Genomic DNA, 27,189 nt, shown 5'->3' on the forward strand with positions numbered 1-27,189 from the left:
GAGTCAGACACTTTAGAAACATTTAAGCGGTTATTGGATAGGCACATGGAGCACACCAGGATGATAGGGAGTGGGATAGCTTGATCTTGGTTTCAGATAAAGCTCGGCACAACATCGTGGGCCGAAGGGCCTGTTCTGTGCTGTACTGTTCTATGTTCTATATGTTCTAATCTGCCAATAATACCACTGGGCCATCACCTCCCTTTAGTTTTGTAATTAAAAGAAAGGCAATGCCAAACATTACTGATCAGCCTGGGAGAGGGCTCGATAGAATGTTATGTTTTTCCCATGGTTTTAACAAGATAGGAAGTGGAATGTCTGTCCATTAGCTATGAAATAAATCAGGTTCACGATTTCTCAGAACTCCGAAAGATCCCCGAACTGAAACAATAACCAATGTTTCCACAGATGTTGTTTGTCAACATTTGACCTTAAACCATTGATCAGATCACATTCAGTGAGAGTTCTTCAGAATCGGATCCCAAACATCACCAAAAAGACTGGCTGAAAGCTTCATTTTTTATTATTAACAATTCAATTCCAGCCTCAAGTCTCTCTCCCCCTGGCTAATAGCAAAAGAGGATGGGGCAAAGCTTGCGGCTTGTGCTGCCAAATAAACCTGTTGGACTTTAACCTGGTGTTGTGAGACTTTTTACTGTAATGGCAAAAGCACCGCTATACAGGAGCCATTCAAATGTGTTGGATAGTGTTGACTCAGTGTAACTGTTTCTGACTTTTTCCCCCACTGCAGAGTTCTAAAAGTCTCTCTCTCTGCGGTTTAACTGCTTTTCAAGCGCAGCCCATCTCAAAACAAAACCTCAATGTCAGAAACACTGGAGATGTGAGCTTGAATATTAGCCGATCCACGACCGTATTTTGAAACGTCGCAACATCTTACATAAGGAGTGGCTAATTTGGGCGCAGTGACGGAAGGAGATTGAACATTGAAGTTACTGACCTACTTTCCAAAATAAAAAAAAATCCCCGCACTTCCATCGTGCAAGCCAGCGTCAATACGCTGTCATCTCGGAGTGAACCAAGAGCGGGGTGCGCCCCTTTGTGCCCGGAATCTGGCCCTGACTCCGGGCACTTTTTCTCAATGAGGTTCCGCCGCCAGCCCCCCCAGTTCAGCAATGAAGCTCTCTCCACGGTGAGTCCGCCGCTGCCTCCCTGCGGGGCAAAGCGTGCCCAGAATGGGCAAATGGATCTCCCACCCTCCCCTCCATCCTCAGCCACAGGAAGCACACCTCCCTGCCGCACATTTCTCTTGGCTCACGTTCCCTTGGACCCGCGCCTGTCTCCTCCCCCAGGAGGCAGAAAAAGGTCACAGATGTTTGGAAAAATATTTAGGTCAGTGGATCATTTCCTCCTGTTCCAGTCAGAGAGGGGACTGCATCCAGCCCCACCGGGGGAGGGGAGGGGGAGCAAACACATTTTTTACAATCCGGAGAGAGAGGGAGGAGAGAGAAAAAAAACAAAACCTCTGACCTACTTAATGTTTATTTATCCCAATCTTTGTGTCAGTTTGCCTTCATCATCACTTAATGCGAAGAGTGACAGAATTGGATTGATTATATAATCAGTTTTTTTAAAAAAACTAAATGCGTTTCTGCCATTTACTAGTTTCTATGGTGATTGGGAAGTCTGCGGATTTCACTCTTTCCCCTGCCCCAGGTTCAGTCGCCCGCCTTGAGATGCGTTTGCAACATGAGATACACCGAGAAGGCAGCATGTAGGAGGCCGGCTTCGCTGGTGAGCCGCAGCCACCCGGCGCTGCCCACTGACCGCGCACCCATCGCTCCAGCTGACAGCAGCAGCAGCGGCGGCTCGGCCGTGTGGAGACACCCGGCAGGTGTCAGCAGCGGCAGAAGGTAAACCTCAGCCACTCACTCACTCACTCACTATCAACCCCCCCCCCCCCCTCCTGTATAAACAGGCTCGGCTTCCCAAATACCCAGGAGGAGCTGGGGAGGGGAAAACAACTTTCAGACCCACCGTGTAGATTTCAGCGGAACTTTGAAAACTCCTAAGCTTTAATGTGATGTCTCTGCTCTTATGCGCTGCTTTCGTGTGTCAAACCTTTTCATTAATTTCACAACAGCGTGGGCGGTGTGGAGAACATTCATTATTGGTTTTCTTTGATTATTGAATGTCTCTTTGAATGTTGATCGTGGTTATAAAATCACAGAACTTTTCCTTTTGGTTTTCGTGTTCTTTTCTTTAAAAAAAACGCAAAACTTACTATATTTGGTACAGTTGAGATTGCCTGCCCCTTTTTTTAAATTCATGTTTGCATAAATGCATGAATGGATGCGTATCTGAAGCCTGTAGTCAATAGTAAATCTGGCTGTCAAGATACGTGCTGTGTAATGACAGCTACGTTCCATTTTTAAAATGGCTTTTTTAAGCTTGTCTCAAAAAAATCGTACTTGTGACCATATAACTTCAAAGCCAATTGAGCCTCCTTTACAAGTCTATGCATAAATATCAAATGCATATATCATTGAACTGCCTTCTTATTCTTTCATTTTAATTGTCATTTATTTCATTATAAAATTGAATCTGTTTAAATTTGAAAATATCTAAGTTTTATTTTGAACCTCACAGTTTTATTATCATCTCTGATTATGATTTATCCTGTTCACTACAAACTGATTGCCCTAACTGTTGAGAACCGGCTGTTAAGTCTCAAAAATGAATGTCTGGCTCCCTCACTGGCTAGTAGGCAGAGGTACTGTGTCTTGTCTCCCTAAGGCATAGAGAAAAAGATGCTCCCAGTCTCTATTTCATGCTTGCTGAAGACCAGCTCATCTCAGCTAGGCAACATCGGATTGCAACAATTAGTTTCAGTACCAGTAAGCTAGAGAAGAGGAAAATGAGCCAAGATTCCCATGACATGCTATTTAATGACATGTATTAGAAAGTGAGTTAAGATGTTGGATGAGGACATGATCATGCTGAATTGTAATGATGTTCATAGTCAAGTAGCCGAAAATACCAGTCAAGGTTCACCTAAGAACCTGGGCAAGGCACTGTGGGATTCAGGGGAAGAGGAAATAAGGAGAGGACGAGCCCTATAAAGTAAATATTTTGCTGATATTTGCAGAATTTCACCTTTAGTTTTTGGAAGCTGAGAGATAATGGGGTAGATATTGATTGAGCAGGTGTCACTGATGGAGCAGGTTGCCTCTTCTGGAGCCTGAATGCTTTTCATTTGCATTGTCTGCAAGTTTAATTTTGTCTTGAATTTCGCTATAATGAGTTAACATGCCACATAAATTTTTTGGCCTCCCTCCTCCACCTTGTGAATTGTTTATTAAGTTATGTCCTTAGTTCTGGCAGTTCCATATACCATTCCGTGATAGAGGAGGCATTCAGGCAACTCGCATAAAGATATACTGTTTTTAGTTCAGATTTCCATTATCTGCTTTTTTTTGGTTTTGGACACATGTGTATGCTTCCTCACTTGTTTCTAATCTAGTGCTTAGCAGCAACATGTGGAAAATGGACTTTATTACACTATGTGTAGTTTTAAATCACAATGCCTCATGTACAGATAAAGTCACATTAAAGAGGATTCAAGACCTAAATCTAGCCATTATATATTTGGGTTTTACTGCATTGTTTTTCTCCAGAATGCACTGAAGGTGTATTCCCAAGGACATACACTGCAAAGTAACAGGGTGGCCAGATCATTGCTAAATTGTTTAACAGATTCTTAATCTTGTGCATAGAGATTTGTGTTAAGTGCAAACTAGATATCTGTGGCAGGTTTTCCAGCCACGCTCGCCCTAAGACCGGAAAATCCCACCCAACGTCAACGGACCTTTGCATGGTAATTCCTCCCCCCCCCCCCCCCCCCTCCCTATGATTCCGTGGTGAGCAGGATGGGAAAATTCCGCCCATCAAATCTGTTCAGCATTGTGTCTGTTCTGACTCTCTGAGAGCTGCCCAATTAGTCCCATTCTCCTGCCCTTCTCCACACCCCTGCAAATTTTCCCCTTTCAAATAGATATTCAAATTCTCTTTGTAAGTTATTATTGAATCTGCTTCCAGCACTCTTTCAGGAAATGCACTCCAGCTCACTGTGTAAAAAAAACAAACTCCTCTCTCACCTCTGCCTCCTCAACTCGGAAGTTATTTCACTTATCAAAACTGATCGTAATTTTGAACACCTCTATTAAATCTCTCTTTACCCTTCCCTGCTCGGAGGAGAACAATTCCAGCTTCTCTAGTGTGTCTGTATAATTGAAGTTTCATGTCTCTGATATCATTCTTGTAAGTCTCCTTTGTACCTATCTGAAGGCTTGACATCCTTCATAACGTGCGGTGCCCAGAATTGCTCACAATACTCCAGCTGGGGCCTAACCAGTGATTTAGATGTAAATATACTTTATAAATTGTGGTCCTTGTGCTTCCAAATGATTTTCGGTATAAGATTGTTTACCAGTTAGAACAACATTGTGTGTAGTTTCCTCAAATCAGTTAATTTAAATTTGAAGACTCTAGAATAGGTTGTAAATACAATGTAGCTCACTTAAAAAACAGCATTTACAAATTCAAACTGCCAGCAATTTGGTCCCAGAAAATATGTTTTGTTTTAACACTTTAACCATAAATGGATAATACTACACTTGATTTCATCTGATTATTGATTTTCCTGTTCCTCCTCCTCCTGACAGCTGCTGCTGCTAAGCAGTTGTGATTATTAACACTTAATCTTCTCAACCCAGTTTCTAGTGGGTGTGGGAACCAACACAAATTTGCCCTTAATTTGACACCAAATTAACTGCCTCGCTCACGATGTATCTATCAAACAGTTCCGTTATCAGCAGTAGCATTGATTTTTGACAATATTTGTTAACATAACTGAGATATGATTAGTGTGTGGGGTGCAGAGACCCAAATGAAAAGATATGCAGCTTCAGTTCACACTCCCAGAGGCACGAGAGCCAGAGCAGCTCGGTAAAATGTGACCAAGCAATGGGATTACCATCCATCAGTTTTTCTGTCCGGGACAGGCTGTTGTCCGTCCAACCCATCAAGATCTATGAAGGCCAGAGATGCAGTTTGTTAATCACTGGTGAGTGCAACCTTTTCCCAACCAACAGGGAAATATTCAGCACTAGAAAAAAATGGCGTATTCACTATTGTCTTATGTCATTGGTGCTGCGGCATTCCAGCATTCCTCCAATGGCCCAAATGATTTGTGGTAACTAAGCCATGTAGCCATATAAACGAGAAAGCTCCCATGTGTGATTCACTCACCTTGCTGATCCAGGCCTGAGCAATGGTAAGGATGCTCCATCGGGAAGTGGTTCTGTAATAGAGAGTGAACGTTCAAATGTAATAAGAATGTGTGACATTGGAACTATTTCCAGCCATACACTGATGAGGGTTTTTTTTTAATGAGAATATTGTTAACAGTTTTTGCAGCTGAGGGAACTTTGCTTTTTTTTTGTTCTGGCCTTGCTATCCCTGAAGTGTGGGTGATCGATTCTGATGTTGCCAAACAGAAGTGTTCCAGGTGCAGCCCCGCTATCCCTTTCATCAATGATCACTCAAAAATAGGAGAGGGGTACTCTTTGCTGAAGAACACCTTAGAACATAGAACATAGAACATTACAGCGCAGAACAGGCCCTTCGGCCCACGATGTTGCACCGACCAGTTAAAAAAAAACTGGAAAAGAAACCTTTTCATGTTTCCTTTTTTAAAGAAATCTTCCTCATATATTTTTATTATGCATCATGACTGGATAGGGTGAAAAGGGCTGCATCGCACAAAATTCACCCTTACATTTGAAAATTATTGTCACATGGCCTGTCAACTGTTTTTAACTGTTGATCTGTGCTTTCTGAACTTTTGCTTAAAACATTCAAACTTCATGTAAAACATTGAATCAGCAACAACTTGTATTTGTATTACACCTGGTCTTCATAAGAGAATATTCAGCTAAAAATTGCCAAATTCACTTAAAAAAAATAATATTCCAATACGAATATAGAATTTGCTGCAGTGAAAATAAACATTTTTACACAGTCCTAGATAAGGATATCTTTATTTGAATCCTGACTACCAAGTTCTCTAGCAGGCTGCGGAAGCTTAAGTCCAATTTAATTCAATAAACTGTAGTTTTGGTGTATGATGGCACCAACAGATTTCCCATCCAGAATGCAGTCTAATTGACTGGCTTGACCACAAGTTGAGTGGGAAGCAATCCAGAGCCAGGTGGTTCTGCATCACAGGTGGGGGCTGTGGATCCTTCGGAGGAAGTGACTGGGATCCTGGAGAGGAGTGGCGAGAATTGATTGGAGGCCTGGTGGAAGATTGGAGGCTTTGGAAGAAGGCAAAAGCCTGAGGTGGTCAGAGGTCTTGGGTTGGAAGGACTGGAGGCCTCCAGGTGTGGATGGGGAAGCTGAGAAGTGCAAAGGATTGTGCGATTAGGTTGTCATGGTCGGGTGTTTTTTCTAAGCAAACATGCTGAATCCAGCAGGAGTGGAAAGGCACTTACTTTCAGGATCCAATAGCACTCTCCTGGGTTTAATTTCTGGGGGATGGTATTTAATGGTGGAGACAGGAGTCTTGCCTGCTGGCTGGAGAACCGGTGAGAGCTCTATGTTACCCAGTTTAGGAAATTCCCATCACATTAAGTGTCTCTCAGGCATTTAACTGGACAGTGACTGGCTTTCCCTGGGATCAAGGATCTGGGGGTGAAAGTCCCTCCTGCCCAAGTTGCAGGCCAATTGAAGGCAGACAGATCTAATGAGTGATAGCACCCCCAGGGAAGTGGTGGCTGCTGCCAGTTTGACACCCACCTGAGGCTTAGTATTGTAATTGGAGCCCAGACAAAAGATGAGTGATAGCAGGGATCAGGGTGTGGGATAGTGGTCATTGGGAAGGGTTGGCAGCAAGGGCAATGGGGGTGGCTCTCAGTAGTCCAGCCCTTGCTGATCCCAGATGCTATCAGGCACTTAAACCACCACCCCATGGAGCCCACGGGCAAACCCAAAAGGCTTGCTTGTTGAGCTACTTGCATGGGGTGGCAAAGTGGCACAATGGTTAGCACTGCTGCCTCACTGTGCCAGGGACCCAGGTTCGATTCCAACCTTGGGTGGCTGTGTAGAGTTTGCACATTTTCCCCGTGTCTGCGTGAGAGTCCTCTGGGTGCTGTGGGTTTCCTGTGCAGGTTAGGTGGATTGGCCATGCTAAATTGCCCCTTAGTGTCAGGGGGATTAGCAGGGTAAATATGTGGGGTTATGGGGATAGGGCCTGGGTGGGATTGTTGTCAGTGCAGGCTCGATGGGCTGCATGCCCCCCCCCGACACTTACCCACCCATCACAGGGTTGATATCAGTGGTGGAGCAATGAGGTCCTCATTTGCCCACTTCAAGTCCTCAATTGGCAGTGGCATGGGAAGGATGTCCATGGGCTTTCCAGCAAGGACTTAATCAGATTGGCGGTGAGAAGGCAGCGTGGACCCCACCCACCATTCTCCTGCCTGATTAAATGCCCCTTGCCACCAAACTCACCAAAGAGAAGAGTAGTAAATTCTGCTGCGGATTTCCTGATGATCGGGAAACTCAAACACTCAAGAGTTAAATTCAAACAATGCATAAGCTCGCAGCCTCAAAGTGCCAACCTGTGATTTGGCTGCCTATATCCTGCCCTGCTGCCATTAAAACCATAGGAAGGTGGGATGAGTTCGGGATTGAGATTTTTTAATATTTTAACCTGCCACTCAACCTAAATCCACCTGTCCTTTGGGTGAAAACTCCCTTTCATAGTGTTCTTACAGTGCTTCAATGAAGTAGGAACTTAGTTTCCTAATAAATAAAGTGATACATCCTTTTTGACATTGCTTTAGCTTTGAACTGTATATTTGAAATTCATATCAGTGTAGGCACCCATTGCACAGGCTTAAGTGCTGTTATGAATTCAAAGATCCTGAAATGGAAACAAGATGTGAATCACAAGTTGACTTCTATATTATTATATGTAATGGGTGTAATCTATTTTCAGAACTTTCAGCAAATTTGGAGGTTAGTTTTAAAACTCTGTCTTCCTCTCTGATCTGCCTCTTCTCAGCTGTCCAGATACAAATGCTATAATTGCCTTCATTTGGGAAGGGAAGGGAAATTCATCCAAAGTTCCCAAGCTGGACCTGTATCCAGTGACTTCTAGTAGGAGATTGATGTGTGTGAACATCAGGTCAGGGCAGGTTTAGGATTTACAATGATCCATCTGGTGTTAAGTAACTTGCGAATATAATAGTCACGCATGAATTGAAAAACAATCAGTTCCCATGGAATCATACAGCAGCATTGAGCTAACTTCACAAGAGAACTCAGAAGCAAAGAAAATTGGTAAGAAAATTGCTACATAAAAGTTACCAATACTGAGGGCTAAATACAGTAAAGAGTTAGGATGAAATTATAGAGAAGTTTAAGCAGTTTATGAACAGTGTTAGAACTGAATACTTAACTAACTTTGAGATACTTATTGCTAAAAATATATTTCCTCCAAAATATGCCATCATACACTGAGACTGCTAAGTATAGTTGTGATGTTAAGGTAGTTTGACATGTGGCAAAAGTTACTTAATGTTTTACTTCAAGAAATACCACTATGTTATGGATACTAAAGGATCTTTAATAATGAACATGAAATTACTAATCACTGATGTTATTCAGGGGAGGAAATCTGCCACCTTACCTGGTCTGGCCACGTGTAACTCTAGGCCCACAGCAATGTGGTTGACTCTGATGAACCCTTTGAAATCATCAAACATACCACTCAGTCGCATCAAACTAAAACAAAAAATTTGAATAAGGATAAAACTAGATAGACCACCTGTCATCAATCTAAGTAAGCACCGGAAACAATGAAGACACGCCCTGCCTAGCCAACCCAGCAAAGTCCTCCTTACTAACATCTGGGGACAATGGTAAAATTGGGAAAGTTATCCCTGAGAACCTGACATTCTCATACACACTGAAACATACTTTACAGTCAATGGGTCGATGCCTCCATTATCAGCCCTGGGTATGTTCTGTCCAACCTAGCAGAGGCAGTGGCACAGTAGTGTACAGTCGGGTGTGAGTGTCACGGGAGTTTTCAACATTGCTTTCATACCCCATGATGTTACATGGCATCAGGTCAAACATGGGTAAGGAAATCTGCTGATTATTACCATCGCCCTCCTCAGCTGATGAATCAGTGGTACCTACATGTTGAATACCAATTAAAGAAGCATTGAGGGTGACAAGGGCACAGAATGTACTCAGCGTGGGCGACCTCCATGTCCCCTACTCAGCCAGCTTGGCTGAGTCCTGAAGGACATATCTGCCAGATTGGGCATATAGTTGTTGCTGAGAGAACCATTAAGCGAAAAACTTCCTTGTTCTCACCCTTACCAATTTATCTGTCACAGTTGAATCTGTCCATGACGGTATTCATAGGTGTGGCCAATGCAGAATTCATAGAAGCATAGAATCCCTACAGTGCAAAAGGAAGCCATTCGGCCCATCAAGTCTGCACCGACAACAATCCCATCCAGGCCCTATTACCGTAACCCCACATATTTATCCTGCCAATCCCCCTGACACTAAGGGGCAACTTAGCATGGACAGTCAACCTAACCCGCACATCTTTGGTCTGTGGGAGGAAACCGGTGCACCTGGAGAAAACCCACTCAGACACAGGGAGAATGTGCAAACTCCACACAGTCACCCAAGGCCAGAATCGAATCTGGATCCCTGGCGCTGTGAGGCAACAGTGCTAACCACTGTGCCACCATGCCGCCCTAGCACTGCTGTCTCACAGTGCCAGGGACTTGGTTCAATTCCTGGCTTGGGTCACTGTCGGTACGGAGTCTGCACGTTCTCCCTGTGTCTGCGTGGGTTTCCTCTGGGTTCTTCAGTTTCCTCCCACAGTCCGAAAGATGTGCTGGTTAGGTGCATTGGCCATGCTAAATTCTCCCTCAGTGTACCCAAACAGGCACCGGAGTGTGGCGACTAGGGGATTTTGACAGTAACTTCATTGCAGTGTTAATGTAAGTCTATTTGTGACAAAAAATAAATAAATTATAAACTTTAATCACTGTGCCACCATGCCATCCTCATGTGGAGACAAAGTTCCATCTTCAAAATGAGGATATCTTCCATTGTGTTGTGTAGCACTACCGCCATGCTATAAGAGATAGACTCAGAACAGATCTCATTTAGCAGGTCAGAGGCTGAGAATTCTCTGGCAAATAACTCATATCCTGACTTCCTAAAGCCTGTCCACCATCTACAAGGCACAAGTCAGGAATGTGATAGAATACTCTCCGCTTGACTGGATGAGTGCAGTTCCACAATATTCAAATTTGACACGTTCCAGGAAAAAGCAGCCCACTTGATTGGCACCCCATCCACCACCGTAAATATCCACTCCCTCCACCACTAATGCACAGTGGCAGCGGTGTATACCACCTACAAGATGCAGTGCAATTTGCTAAGGATCCTTCCACATTATCTTCCAAACCCATGATCTCTACCACCTCGAAGGACAAGGTCAGCAGACACATGGGAACACACATCATTCTGACTTGGAACTATATCATCATTACTTCACTGTCGATGGGAAAACAATACTTGAACTCCCCCTGCAATATCACTGAGGTGATGTGATCAATGCAAAACAGATATTTAAATTCATAAAATAATCATCAAATAAATGGATGAATATCTGAATTGTTGAAAGTAGTGATTAGCTAGCCACACAAACCAGGACACCAGAGGTTTGATTAGCAGTGTTTGCTGAGTTAACTGATCTTAACTGGAATATTAGAACGACCCACTGGTGGGTGGGAAAGAAGATCAGATGATCTTGGGTGGCACGGTGGTCAGCACTGTTACCTCACAGCACCAGGGACCCGGGTTCAATTCCTGGCTTGGGTCACTGTCTTTGTGGAGTCTGCACGTTTTCCCTGTGTTGTGTGGGTTTCCTCCGGGCGCTCCAGTTTCCTTCCACAGTCCAAAGGTATGCAGATTAGGCGGATTGGCCACGCTAAATTTCCACTTGGTGTCCGGGGGACTAGCTAGGGTAAATGCATGGGGTTATGGCGATAGGGCCTGGGTGGGATTGTGGTTGGTGCAGACTTGATGGGCCAAATGGCCAACAGTGCTAACCACCGTGCCACCCAAGATCATCTGATCTTCTTTCCCACCCACCAGTGGGTCGTTCTAATATTCCAGTTAAGATCAGTTAACGCAGCAAACACTGCTAATCAAACCTCTGGTGTCCTGGTTTGTGTGGATGATTATATGTATCTATGATTCCCTGGCTCCCTGCCCAACTGTATCGAGGCAGGGAGGATGTTATGGGAGGATCTTGCATTTGAAGAGGAGAGGCGGGGCAGAGAATTGTTTTCTTCTGAAAAGAATCTCACTACTTCTGGAAAATGTTATACATGCTGAAAAAGCATTATAATCCAGTCAATAATTACATATACTGAGTGTATATTATATAGCACCTGCACTGGTTTTACGCCAGACATTAGCGAGAGACATCTCCAAGGAAAGACTGAAGTCCCAAAAGCATAAAGATTTTGCAGTCTTAATATGAAATTTGATATATAGCAGGTTTTTGTCTGCTAACTTTCACAACCCCATCCATATCCACGTTTGAAAGCATAGGACCTAATTTCTAATACTTACGTGTAATTTGATTACTGCACAATAATTGAAAATCATTTGATATTAATTTAACTTGATTTGAAGTGATGCCTTTTGCTGTTCTCTATAATTTAGGATTTGTATATCTGTATCCTTCCCAGGTAACCTCACAATCTTCCTGCACTCAAATCAACATTACATGAAATTAAATGACGGTTAAATTACAGACATTAAGGAATAACAGAGACTTAAGGAAGACATTTTGAGCAGTGAGGTAATGGAGATAGTTGGTAAGTTAGTGATGAAGCCTGGGCAATTATTTTCTGTTTTTTACTATCATTGCAATATACATTGTAAAGCAAAATTCACATGTATTTCACAGATTAATTTTTTTATACTACAAGCATTTAATTTGTTGCATTACATGAGCTAATGAATGGCTCCTATTCTGATCAACTGTCAAAGTGTTTAATCAAACCAACAAATAGTTTATTGCTGGAAATCATCCTGAAAGAAAGGATGTTATGGATAAACTATAAAATTTAAAGATTTTGATTTGAAGTGCTTGAAAATTGATTATGTTTAATTATTTTAAAATGTTATTGATTATTCTGATGTCATCATACAATGATGTTGGATGTTTTCATTCAAAAAAATGACACAGTTTGCACTTTGGATTATACGCTAGCTATTTTTTACTGGCCACGTGTATCACACAATTAACATCGCTTGCATGACCCAGACTCTCCATTGTGTCTACTCTTCAGCTATATCCATAATGTACATGTGAATGGAGGAAATCTGTTAACATATAATGATAATATTTGGAATGATTTTGTGACCAATTATTTGTAGTGTTTTATTAATCACAATCTGTGAGTTGTCATAGTAGTAAGAATGACTAACAGACTTGGCCAATAACTTCACTTCATTAAAGACAAGCACACGGAGAACTGGCAACAGTTGGTGAAAATGCAAGATTGCAAATATTTGATATCAGTACATCTTGACTTTAAATATTAAGGTTACCAGAGTAATTTTGTATTTCCCATTTGAAACAGATCTGATCCAACCCTGGAATGAGAATCCATTTATATGTGTGAATGTGTTGCAATTAAGTGATTACAAAATTACAGTCATAAAAGCTGCATGGAAGACAGTTCCCTTCAGTATATCATTATTTTGTTGCAGCCACCAGGAATTTGCAATAAACTTACATACATTTGATATGAAGTTATGACGACTATAAAAACAAACATAATGGGAATTATATTGGAGAGTCCCCGAAAATAGGCATGGGATTGCAATGTGCAATCAATTCCCTCCTATTTATTGAAATGCAAGCAGCATGCCAACTTCATCCAACCTGATCATTAGGATGATTGATGCGTGCAGCCAGCACTACCACCATTGTTCACTGACTACACGCATCAACACATGTTCCAATATAGTCACATCCAGTTCAAGCTAGCCTCTGCCTCTTAAAAAGAAAGGGCACTGTGGCTGGAGTAGGTGTTGGCAGTCAATTTTTGAAATTCATTCTTGGTTGTGAGCATTACTGGCAAGGCCAACATTTATTGCCTATCTCTTATTGTCCTTAAGAAGGTGGTGGTGAGTACCCTCTTGAACTGCTGCCACTCATGTGGTGTAGGTACACACACAATGCTATTAGGAAGGGAGTTCCAAATTTTGACCCAGTAACAGGGAAGGATAGGCAATATAATTCCAAGTCAGGCTGCTGTGTGACTCAGGGGAATTTGTATGTAGTGATGTTCCCATGCATCTGATGCCTTTGTTATTCTAGGTGGTAGAAGTCGTGTGTTTGGGAGATACTGTCAAAGGAGCCTTGGCGAGTTGCTGATGGGCCACACTGTTGCCACTGTGTGGTAGTGGTAGAGGGAATTAATATTTAAGATGGTGAGTGGGTGTTAGTCAAGGAGTCTGGATGGTGTCAGCATCCTTGACTGTCTTTGGAGCCAGATTCAAAGTTAAAGTTAATTTATTAGTCACAAGTAAGGCTTACATTAAGACTGCAATTAAGTTACTGTGAAATTCCTCTTGTCGCCACAGTCCGGTACTTATTCGGGTCAATGCACGTAACCAGCACGTCTTTCAGAATGTGGGAGGAAACCGAAGCACCCGGAGGAAACCCACGCAGACACGGGGAGAACGTGCAAACTCCACACAGACAGTGACCCAAGCCGGGAATTGAACTGGGTCCCTAGCGCTGTGAAGCAACAGTGCTAACCACTGTGCCTCCGTGCCACCCCTTCATTCATCTCAGCAAGTGAGCAGTATTCCATCATATTCCTAATTTACATCTTGTAGATGGTGGACAGGTTTTGAGGAGTTGTGATGAATTACCTGTCACAGATTTGTTAGCCTCTGTTCTAGCCTTGGAGCCACAGTATCTATATGGCTGGGTCAATTATGTTTCTGGTCAACAGTGACCTGTAGGATGGTGATGGTGGAGGATTCAGTGATGGTAATGTCATTCAATGTCAAGGGGAGTCATGCAAGATGTGAATCTGATCTGGGAAACAGGGAAGAGTAGAACAACAAAGCAGAGTACAGGCTCCAAGATTTTGATATGTGGCTCTGAGTCCTTGATGGGCGATGTGGAAAGTAAAAGAGTTCTCCTGTATCTACAGAGGACAAGAAGCTCTTCAGATAAACACTCAAAAAGCATGTTCAGCAAATAGTCATATTGAGATTCATTCTAGGAGCTCCAAGCTCAAAGATCTCACGAGTGCTCATATGAGTACACTTTCAAGTGCCATATCCTCCCAACTAAACCATTAGACACTCCTCAATTCACCACAAGCCCATCACCCACCTATCAATAATCTCTATCAGTCAAGGCTCCTATTTAACACAGGTATGCTCCAGACATAGCACTGCCTCACGTCCACATCTCACAGTTTGTATAGGTAGCTAACTGTTTAACCATGACATCCAGGCCACCAAACAGATTGTACACATCCCTCTGTTTTGCAAGGGAAAGTGGTACAGAACCAAATACAGCAGGAAATTACTGTAGGGGAACAGATGGACCAGCACCCCAACCACTCTCTGAGTAAAGAACCTACCTCGGACACCCCTCCTATATTTCCCACCATGAACCTTATAGTTATGCCCCCTAGTAACAGCTACATCCACCCAAGGAAATAGTCTCTGAACGTCCACTCTATCTATCCCACTCATCATCTTATAAACCTCTATTAAGTCGCCTCTCATCCTCCTCCGCTCTAAAGAGAAAAGCCCTAGCTCCCTCAACCTTTCCTCATAAGACCTACCCTCCAAACCAGGTAGCATCCCGGTAAACCTCCTCTGCACTCTCTCCAATGCTTCCACATCCTTCTTATAGTGAGGTGACCAGAACTGCACACAATATTCTAAATGTCATCTCACCAAGGTCCTGTACAGTTGCAGCATAACCCCACGGCTCTTAAACTCAAACCCCCTGTTAATAAACGCTAACACACTATAGGCCTTCTTCACAGCTCTATCCACTTGAGTGGCAACCTTTAGAGATCTGTGGATATGAATCCCAAGATCTCTCTGTTCCTCCACATTCCTCAGAACCCTGCCGTTGACCTTGTACTCCGCATTCAAATTTGTCCTACCAAAATGAATCATCTCGCACTTATCAGGGTCAAACTCCATCTGCCATTTTTCGGCCCAGCTCTGCATCCTATCAATGTCTCTTTGCAGTCTACAACAGCCCTCCACCTCATCCACGACTCCACCAAAATGGAATTAATGGAACAGTTGAATACAAACAAAAGAACATATGAATGCTTGGAAGGAAACTATAAGACAGATGTTGAAGAAAACACTGTTGACTTTCTTTCCTGTTGTTGGTTCAGTACAGATTGCTCTCTTTGTGACCAAGCCTCATTATGTATACATTATTTAATATCGCTAAGTAACAGACTATGACTGGAATCTTCCCAGAAATTCACAGAGTGTTGGCTCAGGCATATAAACCTGTATGAAGCTTGCAGGCTGTACAGCCATTTTTTTTCTCACCGCATTGTACAGCACTCTGTCTCAAAGAGGAAGTGAGAGTCACACAGTCAGCTTGAGGGCCGGGCCTAAATGAACCAGCAATGATGGGAATCGAGGCATCAAGACCCTTCCAAGGATAAGGGGAACCCCCCCTCCCCCCCACACATGCAAACAGGCAACCACCGCCCCCCCCCCCCCCCCCCCCACTCCCGTGGATAAGGGGAACCCCTGCAATGGAGCTCCCCAGATGGCACCTTGGCAGTGCCCTTTGGGCGTCACTGCCAGGGATACTTCCAGAATGGCAAGGGGCAATGCCTGGGCTGTCCCTCACCAGGTGGGGGCAATACACATCTGTGGGTCTCCAGCGTGGTCACTTTGATTGGTTTTCATTTTTGAAAACTAGTAGCGATTCGCACTGGCTTGACATCATGCCAGTTGGATGGGTAGTTAGGATGAGGTTGGAAGTAATGCTAATGTAATGTTAATTTATGCAAATCAGGCTCACGCCCTTCCTGGGCATGAACTTGACCACATCATCAGAGGAGGCTGGGAAGATTACAAACCGAAATCTCACCAGCACAAATCCAGAGATTCTCATGGCTGGCCCTCAACGTGGACTTAATGAGCAAAACTATGACCATAAAAAAAACTATAACTCTTATTAGACAAAAGCTTGTGAATTGGCGGTTTTCCATCCCTACTTGGGAAGTGTGGCTTTTTAAAAATGACTGTGTCAGAATGGTATTGTTTGAACTTCTAAAAATAACCACTAGTTTACATGTAACATAATTCATGTACAGTTTATGGTCATTTATTCCTCCTAATGCTAAATGTTGTAAATCATAAGAATCCATTAAGATAAGGTAACACATAGAACAAGGCTTAAATGGTTAATTGACACCAACTGTATCTCAATGTCTGCTGTTGTCTTAAAATGCACATTAGTCCATAATTTGTGATAGCAAGAGCAGTGTCTCCTTAGAAACTGACAGCAAGTCCTGGAGTCCCAATATGTGCAGTTAAACATGAAACCCAGTGATTCTATGCTTCTTCATGGGGTGCACTGTTGAAGTCCTTGCAGGCTACATTGAACTAGAAATCACTGACCTGTTGAGAACCTCACGTTTTACACTTTAATATTGCTCTTAAAACTCCTTAAGAATTAAATTATGGCAAGCAGCATCGCTTCTACTGACTGCAAAATCCAGTCATTGTTTCTCTGCAAAAATGCTTACTGTTTTATGATTGTTCTGTGGTCAGGTAGCAAGTTCTGAGTTTTCAGGCTGTCACTACACAATTCATATGGCATTGATTCAGATTTATTTTACTGGTAATAAACTATTAATACCCAGATTTGGGGTGGCACAGTGGTTAGCACTGCTGCCTCACAGCTCCAGGGACCTGAGTTCGATTCCTGGCTTGGGTCACTGTGTAGAGTTTGCACATTCTCCGTGTCTGCATGGGTTTCCTACGGGTGCTCTGGTTTCCTCCCACAGTCCAAAGATGTGCAAGTTAGGTTGATTGGCCATGCTGAATTGCCCCTTAGTGTCCTTGGATGTGTAGGTTAGAGGGATTAGCGGGGTAAATATGTGGGATTATGGGGATAGGGCCTGGGTGGGATTGTTGTCAGTGCAGACTCAATGGGCTGAATAGCCTCCTTCTGCACTGTAGGGTTTCTATGATTTTTGTGATTGTAGTGTTGTAGTCTCTACCTGCTAGAGATTTTCATTTTGTGCACTGAGATTTATTTTGTTCATCATTTTGGGTAATGGGAGAGATTGTTTCTTTCTTGTACATTTTTGATGTACCTACAATCAGTGAGAGAAATGATACAGGATACGTTTTCTGTGGCAGATGATGACATTTACATAGCACCTTGTGATGCAACAAAATTGAACCATGGTGCCCTGCAGAGGGGTAAGAAAAAAAGACGGTAAAATGTAATTTAAGAGTCAAGCCGGACATGTATATGTTAGGAAGAATGATTTTTTTAAAAGGATAAGTCTTAAGGATGGTTTTAAAGGGGCTGGGGGTTGAAGTGGTTAATGAAGAAGGAATTTCAGAGAATGCAATCGAGACAGGTGAAAACATGCCAGCTGATTGTGGAGCAATATGGTGGTGCTGGGGGAGTGGGGGGGAGCTGGGGGAAGGTGGGTATTGTGGATGGTGGGATGGTTACATGCGCAAAGGTCAGGGTCAGTGAAATGGAGAGTATGGGGAAGTTGTGGGACCATAGGATGTTATGAAGTTGGGAAAGACAAGGCCAAGGATGAGAATTTTAAATTTAATATGTTAGGGTATAGTGGAAATAAGAAACAGAGTCAGGATAAATGGGTCATCTTTAGGATGGCAAATTAAAACTATTGTAGTTCTGTGTGTTTTGTCTTTATTTGTTCACGGGATGTGGGCATTGCTAGCTAAGCCAGTATTTGTTGCCCATCCTTAATGGTTCTCGAGATCGTGGTGGTGAGCTGCCTTCTTGAACCGCGGCAATCTGTATGATGTAGGTATGCCCATTGTGCTGTAAGGGAGGGAGTTCTAGGATTTGACCCAGCAGCATTGTAGGAATAGTGATATATTTCCAAGTCAGGATAGTGAGTGTCTTGGAGGGGAACTTCCAGGTGGCAGTGTTCCCACGTGTCTGCTGTCATAGCCCTTCTAGATGGTAGTGGTCTTGTGTTTGGAAGTTGCTGTGTAAGAAGCCTTGGTAAATTTCTGTAGTGCATCTTGTAGCCACAGTTTTATATGGCTAATCCAGTTCAGTTTCTGGTCAGTGGTAACCCCTAGAATGTTGATAGTGGGGAATGCAATGATGGTAATGCCACTGACTGTTAAGAGGTGATGGTTAGATTCTCTTTGTTGGAGATGTTCATTGCCTGGCACTTGTGTAGCATGAATGTTACCTGCCACTTATCAGCCCCAAGACTGGATATTGTCCAGGTCTTGCTGCATTTGAACATGGAGTGCTTCGGTATCTGAGTTGTAAATGATGCTAAACATTGTGCAAACATCCCCACTTCATACCTTATGATAGAAGGAAGTAGCTGAAGATGTTTGGGCCTAGGACACGACTCTGAGGTATTCCTGCAGTGATGTCCTGGAACTGAGGTGATTGTCCTTCAACAACCATAACTATCTTCCTTTGTGCTAGGTATGACTCCAATGCATGTGGTGGGGCCTCAACTATCCATGATCTATATTAATGTCTAGGATGAAGAGCTCATCTCCATTGTAGCCTAATTTACTGACAATATGACGATAGGTAGGAAAGCAAGTTTTGAAGGGGATACATGGAATAATTAAGAAGGCAAATGGAATGTTGACCTTAATTCCCCCACTATTAACATCCTGGGGATTACCATTGACCAGAAACTGAACTGGACTAACCATATAAATGCTCTGGCTACAGGAGCAGGTCAGAGACAAGGAACCCTGTGGAAAGTAACTCACGTCCTGACTCCCCAAAGCCTGTTCACCATCTACAAAGCAGAAGTCAGGAATGTGATAGAAAACGCACCACATGCCTAGATGAGTATGGCTCCAACAACACTCAAGAAGCTTGACACCATCCAAGACAAAACATTCTGCTTGATTGGCACCCCATCCACAAACAGTCTAAACACTATTATCACAAAGGTATATACACAGTAACACTTTTAAAATGTTTTTGTGAAATTTGGACAGTTTTAAATGTGCTCAATCTCTGGGATTGGGAGAGAATTTCTAAGCTTGAGTCAACATGTATTTCCAGGAAAAAGTTAATATTTTGGAATATGTCTTAGGCGATGATATATGTGGTTGTGGAGAGGGAAGAAATGGAACAAACAGGTGAAACCAAATATTTGAGCCTAAAATACTTTTATGAATCAATTTATTACAGTCTTCAGAATGTCACCAATTTGTTCAAAGAATCGGGTTTATCAGCCTAGCAGTAAACATTCTTAACATTTCTTGCGTGACTAGCAGAAGTTCAATGAGCCAAGTTTCATAAGAGTACACTACAGACATATTTGATAACAATACAAATACTTTGTGCTTCCTGGAATAAAGCTTTTTAAAATGCATTGAGGATTAAAATGTTGGATGATATAGGATACAGAGTTCACAAACACAAAGCAATTAGAACAATTATAGGTAATGGTAATACAGGTTCTACTAAATCAATTATTCAACAAAAATGAACTCTGAACCTGAATCATCAGTAAGTACAATGTAAATAGGATTTAGGTAAAGTGAATGTTCTGTAATGCGAAACGCTTCATTTTGTCATATTGTTGTAACTACGGGCTGAATTTTCCTGCAGGCTTTGGGATCCCGACAGGACCAAATGGGGAGTCCAGTGCCTGCATTGGCTGGGAGCGATTCACCCAATCTTCCTGAAGACGGTCTCCGAAATAACTGACAATATGCTCGGTATCCCAGTAAGGACGATAGGTGGGCTTCCCAATGCTGTCAGTCTAGAGGATCAGCAGCTCCAGTAGGAGAGTTGGACGCTGCTGAGGCGGGTTGTGACTGTGAAGCATAAATTTCATTGAGAAAGCCAAAGGGGTAAAGCTAGTAAGCCCTCCTGAGCAGACAGGAAATCCATAAAGTTGACAGCCTATTCACAGGGCAGGCGTGGGGTTAGAGTTGTGGGGGCGCAGACGGTGCTGCAAGATCACCCCTAATTGGTGCCTTAAGTCTGTAAATTGGCTGCTCACCACTGTGCAGAGCAGACAACCGATCCGCTTCCTGAGCCATCCTAGGAAATGTCCGTGGCAATGGGGTTGGGTGGTTAGATAATCCCGGCGTGTCTTCACCCTATTTCCCTGGCAGCCCAACAACTTTTTCCCCCTCCACAACCCAGTCCAAGCCCACCACCACAAGGCCCAAAAAAAGTCTTCTAATGAGTGTGACTTGTACTGATTACAGCTGTAAGCATACAACAGCAATAATAGAAATGGGTGGAGTGATTAATGATATAAATTTATTAAACCAGGTTTATCTAGATCTTCAAACCTCCTCCACAGAAGCACGGATAGCACTCTCAAATGAATAAGATTACAGAGAATACTACATTCCAGCTTTCAGAGGGCAGAATACAGGCCACACTCAACTTGTCATCCTGTTAATTGTGGGCACCCAGATTTGGGGGAGGGGCATTACTTATCCATCTACCATCCTGTTAATGGTAAAAGCTGCAGTAATAAGTAGATGCAAGTTTTATTTTAACTTCCTCTCCTGTCTACTGGTCACCCAAGGCCCTTCAGACTCATTTTTTGTACTGGCCTCAAAATGGATGGCCAATTCTCAGGAAAGAGCCTTATGAAAATATTTAGACAGGAGTCCTGTGCCAATTGTAGAACCCTAATGCAATCTTCATGCATCAATGGTTGGAATATATGTTTTGTCCATTCATACCTAGAAGGAAAAAACAGTTCAAACCAGTATTCTTATTTCCTTGTTTTATTGTTTTTTCCTTCTGGGCAGAGAGAGTGGCCTAACTACCAGCTGTTAAAGGAACCACTGAAGGCCATTCTCAAATGCACAAAAAAAAATTACCAATGTTCTACCTGAATCTTCCCATCAGCTGTCGACCATTTTATGGGATTGCCTTGCTTACTATTCTTTAAATATTTACCCTAACCTGATTAGCAACCTACGTGTGAATCCAAGTTCAAATATTATCCTAAGTAGTTTCCTGGGGTTTCAGGCATCCACAGCTGATACTGTAATAGCTACAGTGTAATATACATTGGGTGAAGTGGATTAAATTCACAAAATTTCAGCGGAAGAAATGGAGGCACAAGCAAATGGAAGGTAATGCAGCCGGACAATTTGTGAAATTGCACCATCTCTCAATTCTTAGAACACACAATCAGGATTTATTTTTGAAAGCAAAGTCCAAATGTGCACAATTGCCTGCATTGGGCTTATGTCAGAATCTTCATGTTTACTTCTAGTCAACTGTTTTCTCAGATAAATTACTTAAAAATACACTGTATTGATCAGCACAATGAAAGGAAGATTTCATCAGAAAATGATACGTTGACTGCAGAAAAGTAAGAGAAAACAAATAAGGTGAAGGCACAACAGAGAATTATTATTGAACACAAGGCACCCAGAAATGACCCCATGCTTACAAATCTGTGTGGAAAACTTTGTCTAAAATGTTAAAATCTGGGCAAATTTCACAAAAGTGTACTAGAACTTTCAGTCAAGGATGTCATGGCCAAATGAACTGTAGAACTTCAAAGCATTATCAGTGGCAGAGCATTAGTCCTGGATCTCTTTCTTTCAGACATTTTGCACAGCAAGAGAGCTAGAAAAAAAACAGTACTTCCAGAGATTCAGGCAAGTTTATATTCTTAACTGAACATTTGACATTTGGGTGTTGGATTTTCCCATTCTGACCCAGGGCCAAATTTGATCGGGTGGGATTTATGAATGTTGGGTGAGACCAGATTCTGAGATGCATTAGTCTGGATAAAGGGATGGGTTGCAAGCCTACACCCAGCTAACACAACGCTGCTAGTTCCATTCTAGTGAGTGTGGAACGACAGACATTTGTACGCAGAAACCCATTCTATGCAAACAAAAGAACTATGTTCAAGCCTTGAACCTAGTTTGGAATACCCAGGAGCTTGGGGCGCCTATTATTCCCTGTTACTTTCTCCATGGCAACACCTGGCCAATCAGTCAACCCGCCAACCAATAAGCCACCCTTTCCTCCTGTAGTATAAATTGTGATCATTTGAAATTTGGCATTCTTATATTTGTCCTGATGAGTGCAAGATGAGAAGCAAAATTTGGTTTCTCTTTACAGCAATATTCAAAAATAATTGCATATCACTGCAAGTTTCCTGCTAATGATAAACATTGTAAACAGAGCGTTAAATCGCATTGTCATCCTGTAACACACACTTTTTAAACTGACCTACTTTTCATATTTGCCAGCAGCAGGATAATCGTGTTTAGAACTACCAGAGGGGGATGGGAACACCAAGTGGTTTTGGAAATGTTCAGATAACAATCTTGACTGATGAATGTTGTCGCAGTCTGCTGGTCTGTGAAAGATGTTTGCTTTAATAAGACAGTCGTTGTTCAAAATTTGATGATCTAATCAGTAAAATATTATTTGGATATGGATTTTATTTTCAATGGAAATACCAAATACAGCACTAGAAGATAAGTATTCTAGTAACCATAGCAACCTAATCTATCCATGCTGCTTTTAGCATTTTTCAATTGTGTTTCTTTGTAATTGTGCATTAGATCCAACAGCGAGTTTGTAAAAAAATAATACTAGAAGTGGTATTCTATAATTCTACAGTACTAAAGGAAAAGAGAAGCTCTATTCTCATATTGGTGCCTGGATAATCAATGTTTTTGTATGCTTATTGTACATTCCCCTTATGATATCAATTAGAATTTTATGAAGAAGCTCTCCTGATTACCCTGAGTGAATTAGGTCTGGAATTTTCTGGATTGTCGTAAATCTGCGATACGCACAACTATATGTCAAAATGAATGCTAATTCAGCTGACTGTTATTTTTGTAAAATTTCCTCCCAATCTCATTGACCTACGCTGAAACACACATCCACCAAATTAATGGAAGTCAGCGTAAACAATTTTGTTCCGAGGAAAGCACAAAATGTATCCTACATTCCTCCTTTAGTTCTTTCTCTACAAGGATTGAAATGCTGAAGGAACAGCCTGATATTTGCACATCAACCACAGCAAATTTAAGAAAATGCAATGGTGGAAGCACCTCAATTATTGTGTAACACCCTTTGAAGTCATGAAATAACATTCAAGGATATAGGGCAGGATTTTCGTGCTGTTCCTTCAGGTGGGATCTTCCGGTCCTGCCGGAGTCGACCCCCATCACAAGGGTTCCTGATAGCAGGATGGGTGAGCAACTTGCCATTGACTCTGGCAAGACAGGAAAAGCAGCCAATGGTGAACCATCTCCATCGCAGAAAAATCTGCCGCAGTCGGACTGGAAAATTCTGGCCATATAAAATATTCATAGAAATCATAGAATTACTATCGTGCAGAAGCAGGCCATTCGGCCCATCAAGTCTGCACTGACTACAATCCCATCCAGGCCCTATTCCCGTAACCCCACATATTTCTCCTGCTATTCCCCCTGACACCAAGGTCAATTTAGCATGGCCAATCAACCTAACCCGCATCATCCTTTGGATTGTGGGAGGAAAGTGGAGCACCCGGAGGAAACCTACGCAGACACAGGGAGAATATGCAAGCTCCACACAGACAGTGACCTGTGGCCGGAATTGAACCGGGGTGCCTGGTGCTGTGAGGCAGCAGTGTTAACCACTGTGCCACCATACTGTGCAGGTCTTAGTAAGAATTCCTTTTAAGAACTCAAAATATTCTTTTAAACTCCAAAAATTGTGACTTTGGTTCCTCCTGTTCCTAAATGTTGCAGCTTAAGTCTACATCCGCAGGTAGAGGAAATTTGCATGAGGTGCTTATTTGCACAGGATTGGGCTATGCTAAAGAATGGCAGAGGACTTTGGCTTAGGTTTCATAGAATCATTGCAGAAAATTGAGGGAACCCAAACATGTGCCGGGACTTTCTGCTCTCATCCGAGCCAGATGTAATGGTGGGCAGGAGGGGAAAATATCGCTGGAGCCTAACAGTCAGTTGCCCATTGGCGAGAAGACAAGTTACGGTCATCTTCTCCAGCCTTCAATGGTAGGTCCCATTTCCCACTAAGTTATGTTGGGAAGGCTATTTGAATATATTAGAATATTGTGAATGTTCATTATTAAGGCAAATTGCCGGAACCATACTCTGACTCTGGATCAAAAGGCCGCATTGGAGTCTAATTAGATTGACGTGCTTCATGATCAGGTATAAGCGACATGCACCTGGCGAACTGCACTTCACTCATGACTTTGAGGTAAGTTTGTCTACCTTGTATTGTGCTGCACTCACACCTCTGCAAGCTCTGTGTCAGGCTTCAGCACATCAATTTCAGGGGGCTATCTTGAGCAACGTTTTACATACCAGACCAGCAGGAAGACTCAATTTTAGTGTAACACCCTCTGAAGCCATGAAACGACATTCAAAGACATAGGGCAGGATTTTCTGGCTGTTCTGGGTGGGTGGATTCTAATGTGCTATGGGTTAAAGGTTTGACTAGTTGGGGGGAGAGGGAACAGTGACAAGGGAAAGGGCTAGAGGGCAGGTTATCCAACAGAGAGGACAATATGATGAAAATGGAGGCTGCATTTAATGTTGCATGCATCATCGCAAGGCAGATAGGAGTGTGCATGACCTCTGAGCATGGCCTTTTAGATTGCAGAGCCTCAAGGACAACAGACAGTACATGAAGATAAAGAGGTTACCCTTCTCCATGCACATCTAATCTCACATTATACACTATATCTTCATCTTCCTATAATTTGGTTATCATGGGGACAGAGGGCACAGCAGCACAGTGGATAGCACTGCTGCCTCACAGCGCCAGAGACCCAGGTTCGATTCCCAGCTTGGGTGACTGCGTGGAGTCTGCACGTTCTCCCCGTGTCTGCATGGTTTCCTCCGGCTGCTCCGGTTTCCTCCCACAATCCAAAAGAAATGCTGATTAGGTGCATTGGCCTGCTAAATTCTCCCTCAGTGGACCGGAGTGTGGTGACAAGAGGATTTTCACAGTAACTTCATTGCAGTGTTAACGTAAACCTACCTGTGACACTAATAATAAATAAACTTTAAATAATAAGCAAGGTCAAAACCCATAGAAACTCTAGTGCCAATCTTTACACCTTTAGACAAAAGAGGGGTAGCTGGTCTTGTTGGACACAGACTCTCATTCTCAGTCAGACAGGGAGTCTTAGAAAGGAAGACCAAAAACAGCCACTTGCCACGATGCCAAGCAGGTTTGCGTGTTAATCACAAAAAGAATGTTGCTGAGAATGGATTTCCTGTTTGAAGAGATGGAACTTGTATAGATTTAAAGAACCGGAACCAGAGGGTGCCCTGCTACTTGAAGTCAATTTATTTGTATTCAGGAGCTTCAGTGAATGGATTTTCATGGAACTTGCCTTGGTGGAACGGGGAGAGGATAGCCTATTGGATCACCAGGACAAATTTAGGACTTTGACTCCAAGGCTGCATACCTTGCTGAGAATCTTAGAGAACATATAAACATTGGGTTTTTGGCTATGTTAATTAGTTAATGGGGAAGTGTATTTTCTGTAGTTTAGTGTAGTAGTTGCCTATTAGATAATATTTTGTCAATGTTGACTCCAATTTGTTACAGTAAAAACCTCAAACTGAAATCATGTTGCATGTTTTTTTTCTTGTCCGTTGTTGGAAAATTCAGAACTCTTTTAGAAGTTATCAATCATTACTGGGATTGTAAAACGTTAAGAGGCAACTTTTCCAAAGAGGACCATTGAGTATGCATTGTAGCCCAATGCCTGCAGGGCTACAGTAGCAGTGTGAAAATTCCAGAGAGATGCTATTATGGGCTATGCTGATGATGGCTCTGGAAGTGCAATTATTCCAAAACTCCCTGCATGCCATTGATACTTGAATGAATTCTCCATAATGTGGCTTGTGGAACCATCCACACTTCCCACCAGTTGTTGAAAGCTGCCAAGCGCATCCTTCAATGACTCCAACAATCTCCCATCTCAGACAGCATTGTAATGTTAAAAGCTGTACCTCAAAGATCATGTCCTCACCAGCTGTAGAAGGCGATGACATCAGTCTCAAGAGAAGTGCTTCTTGTTTTCCTCCACCTTCTCCTGGACATTTGTCTGCGAATTATGTCCACTGAAATCATCTTGAAACATGCAGAGTGAATATTCATCCTAATGGATCACATGTAGCCAAGGAGAAATGTAGCATAGGTCTGCTTTGGAGAAACACAACTTTCCTTCACAGCCAGGTTACATCTACAAGATGTGTTGTGAATATGGTTTGAGTGTAAAATAACTGGGAGCGTAATTAGATAAATGCAAAGGCCAAATAAATAAAATTAGGGAAAATCTACTGCTGTTCAACACATTACAGAAAATGGCAACACCATGATTAGTATAGTACTCTAATCATTTCCTGCATAATTACACTAAGAAAGCATAATTAGAGACTAATAAAATAAAGGGTAAAGAGAAAATATTGGCAGGGGACTTACTGGCATTTGGAGTTCCATTATAAAGATCTATGTAATGGCAAATAAGACATTTAGTATCTCCTTTAACTGAATTTGTGTCATTTTGTATTATTTTCCTTTTAAGCCATTAATCTATTAACCCACAGATGTGCAGCGAGAAGAACAAGCTCTTTGTAGTTCAGGTACAGGTACAAATGGGTTGCTTAGAAGGGAAGCCAACCAATTTACTATGCTCCCAGAATCAACAGAGCGGCTTGGTGCCAGCAGTTCACTGGTGGCGTACTCATGAAACCTGGGCCTGAAAATGAGTTGGCCCTCTTGCCATAATAAACAGGCAAGCATGGCTGCTGCACTGATTTTGTGTCCAGTTTGGGCACACTTGAAAC

At 42.5% G+C, this 27,189-nt stretch overlaps 1 protein-coding gene across 1 annotated transcript in view; it reads left to right on the plus strand.

Annotated features, from left to right (window-relative positions):
• The first annotated feature begins 1,470 nt into the window (after positions 1 to 1,470).
• LOC144499675 (neuronal PAS domain-containing protein 2-like) overlaps positions 1,471 to 27,189 on the plus strand; it is a 103,568-nt gene continuing 77,849 nt past the window's right edge. The window contains 1 exon segment of the mRNA XM_078221943.1: positions 1,471 to 1,871. Within this exon segment, the coding sequence (XP_078078069.1) occupies positions 1,708 to 1,871 (164 nt within the window). The 5' untranslated portion in view covers positions 1,471 to 1,707.

The sequence above is a fragment of the Mustelus asterias genome, chromosome 10 (assembly GCF_964213995.1).
Source record: "Mustelus asterias chromosome 10, sMusAst1.hap1.1, whole genome shotgun sequence".
Classification (NCBI taxonomy): domain Eukaryota; kingdom Metazoa; phylum Chordata; class Chondrichthyes; order Carcharhiniformes; family Triakidae; genus Mustelus; species Mustelus asterias.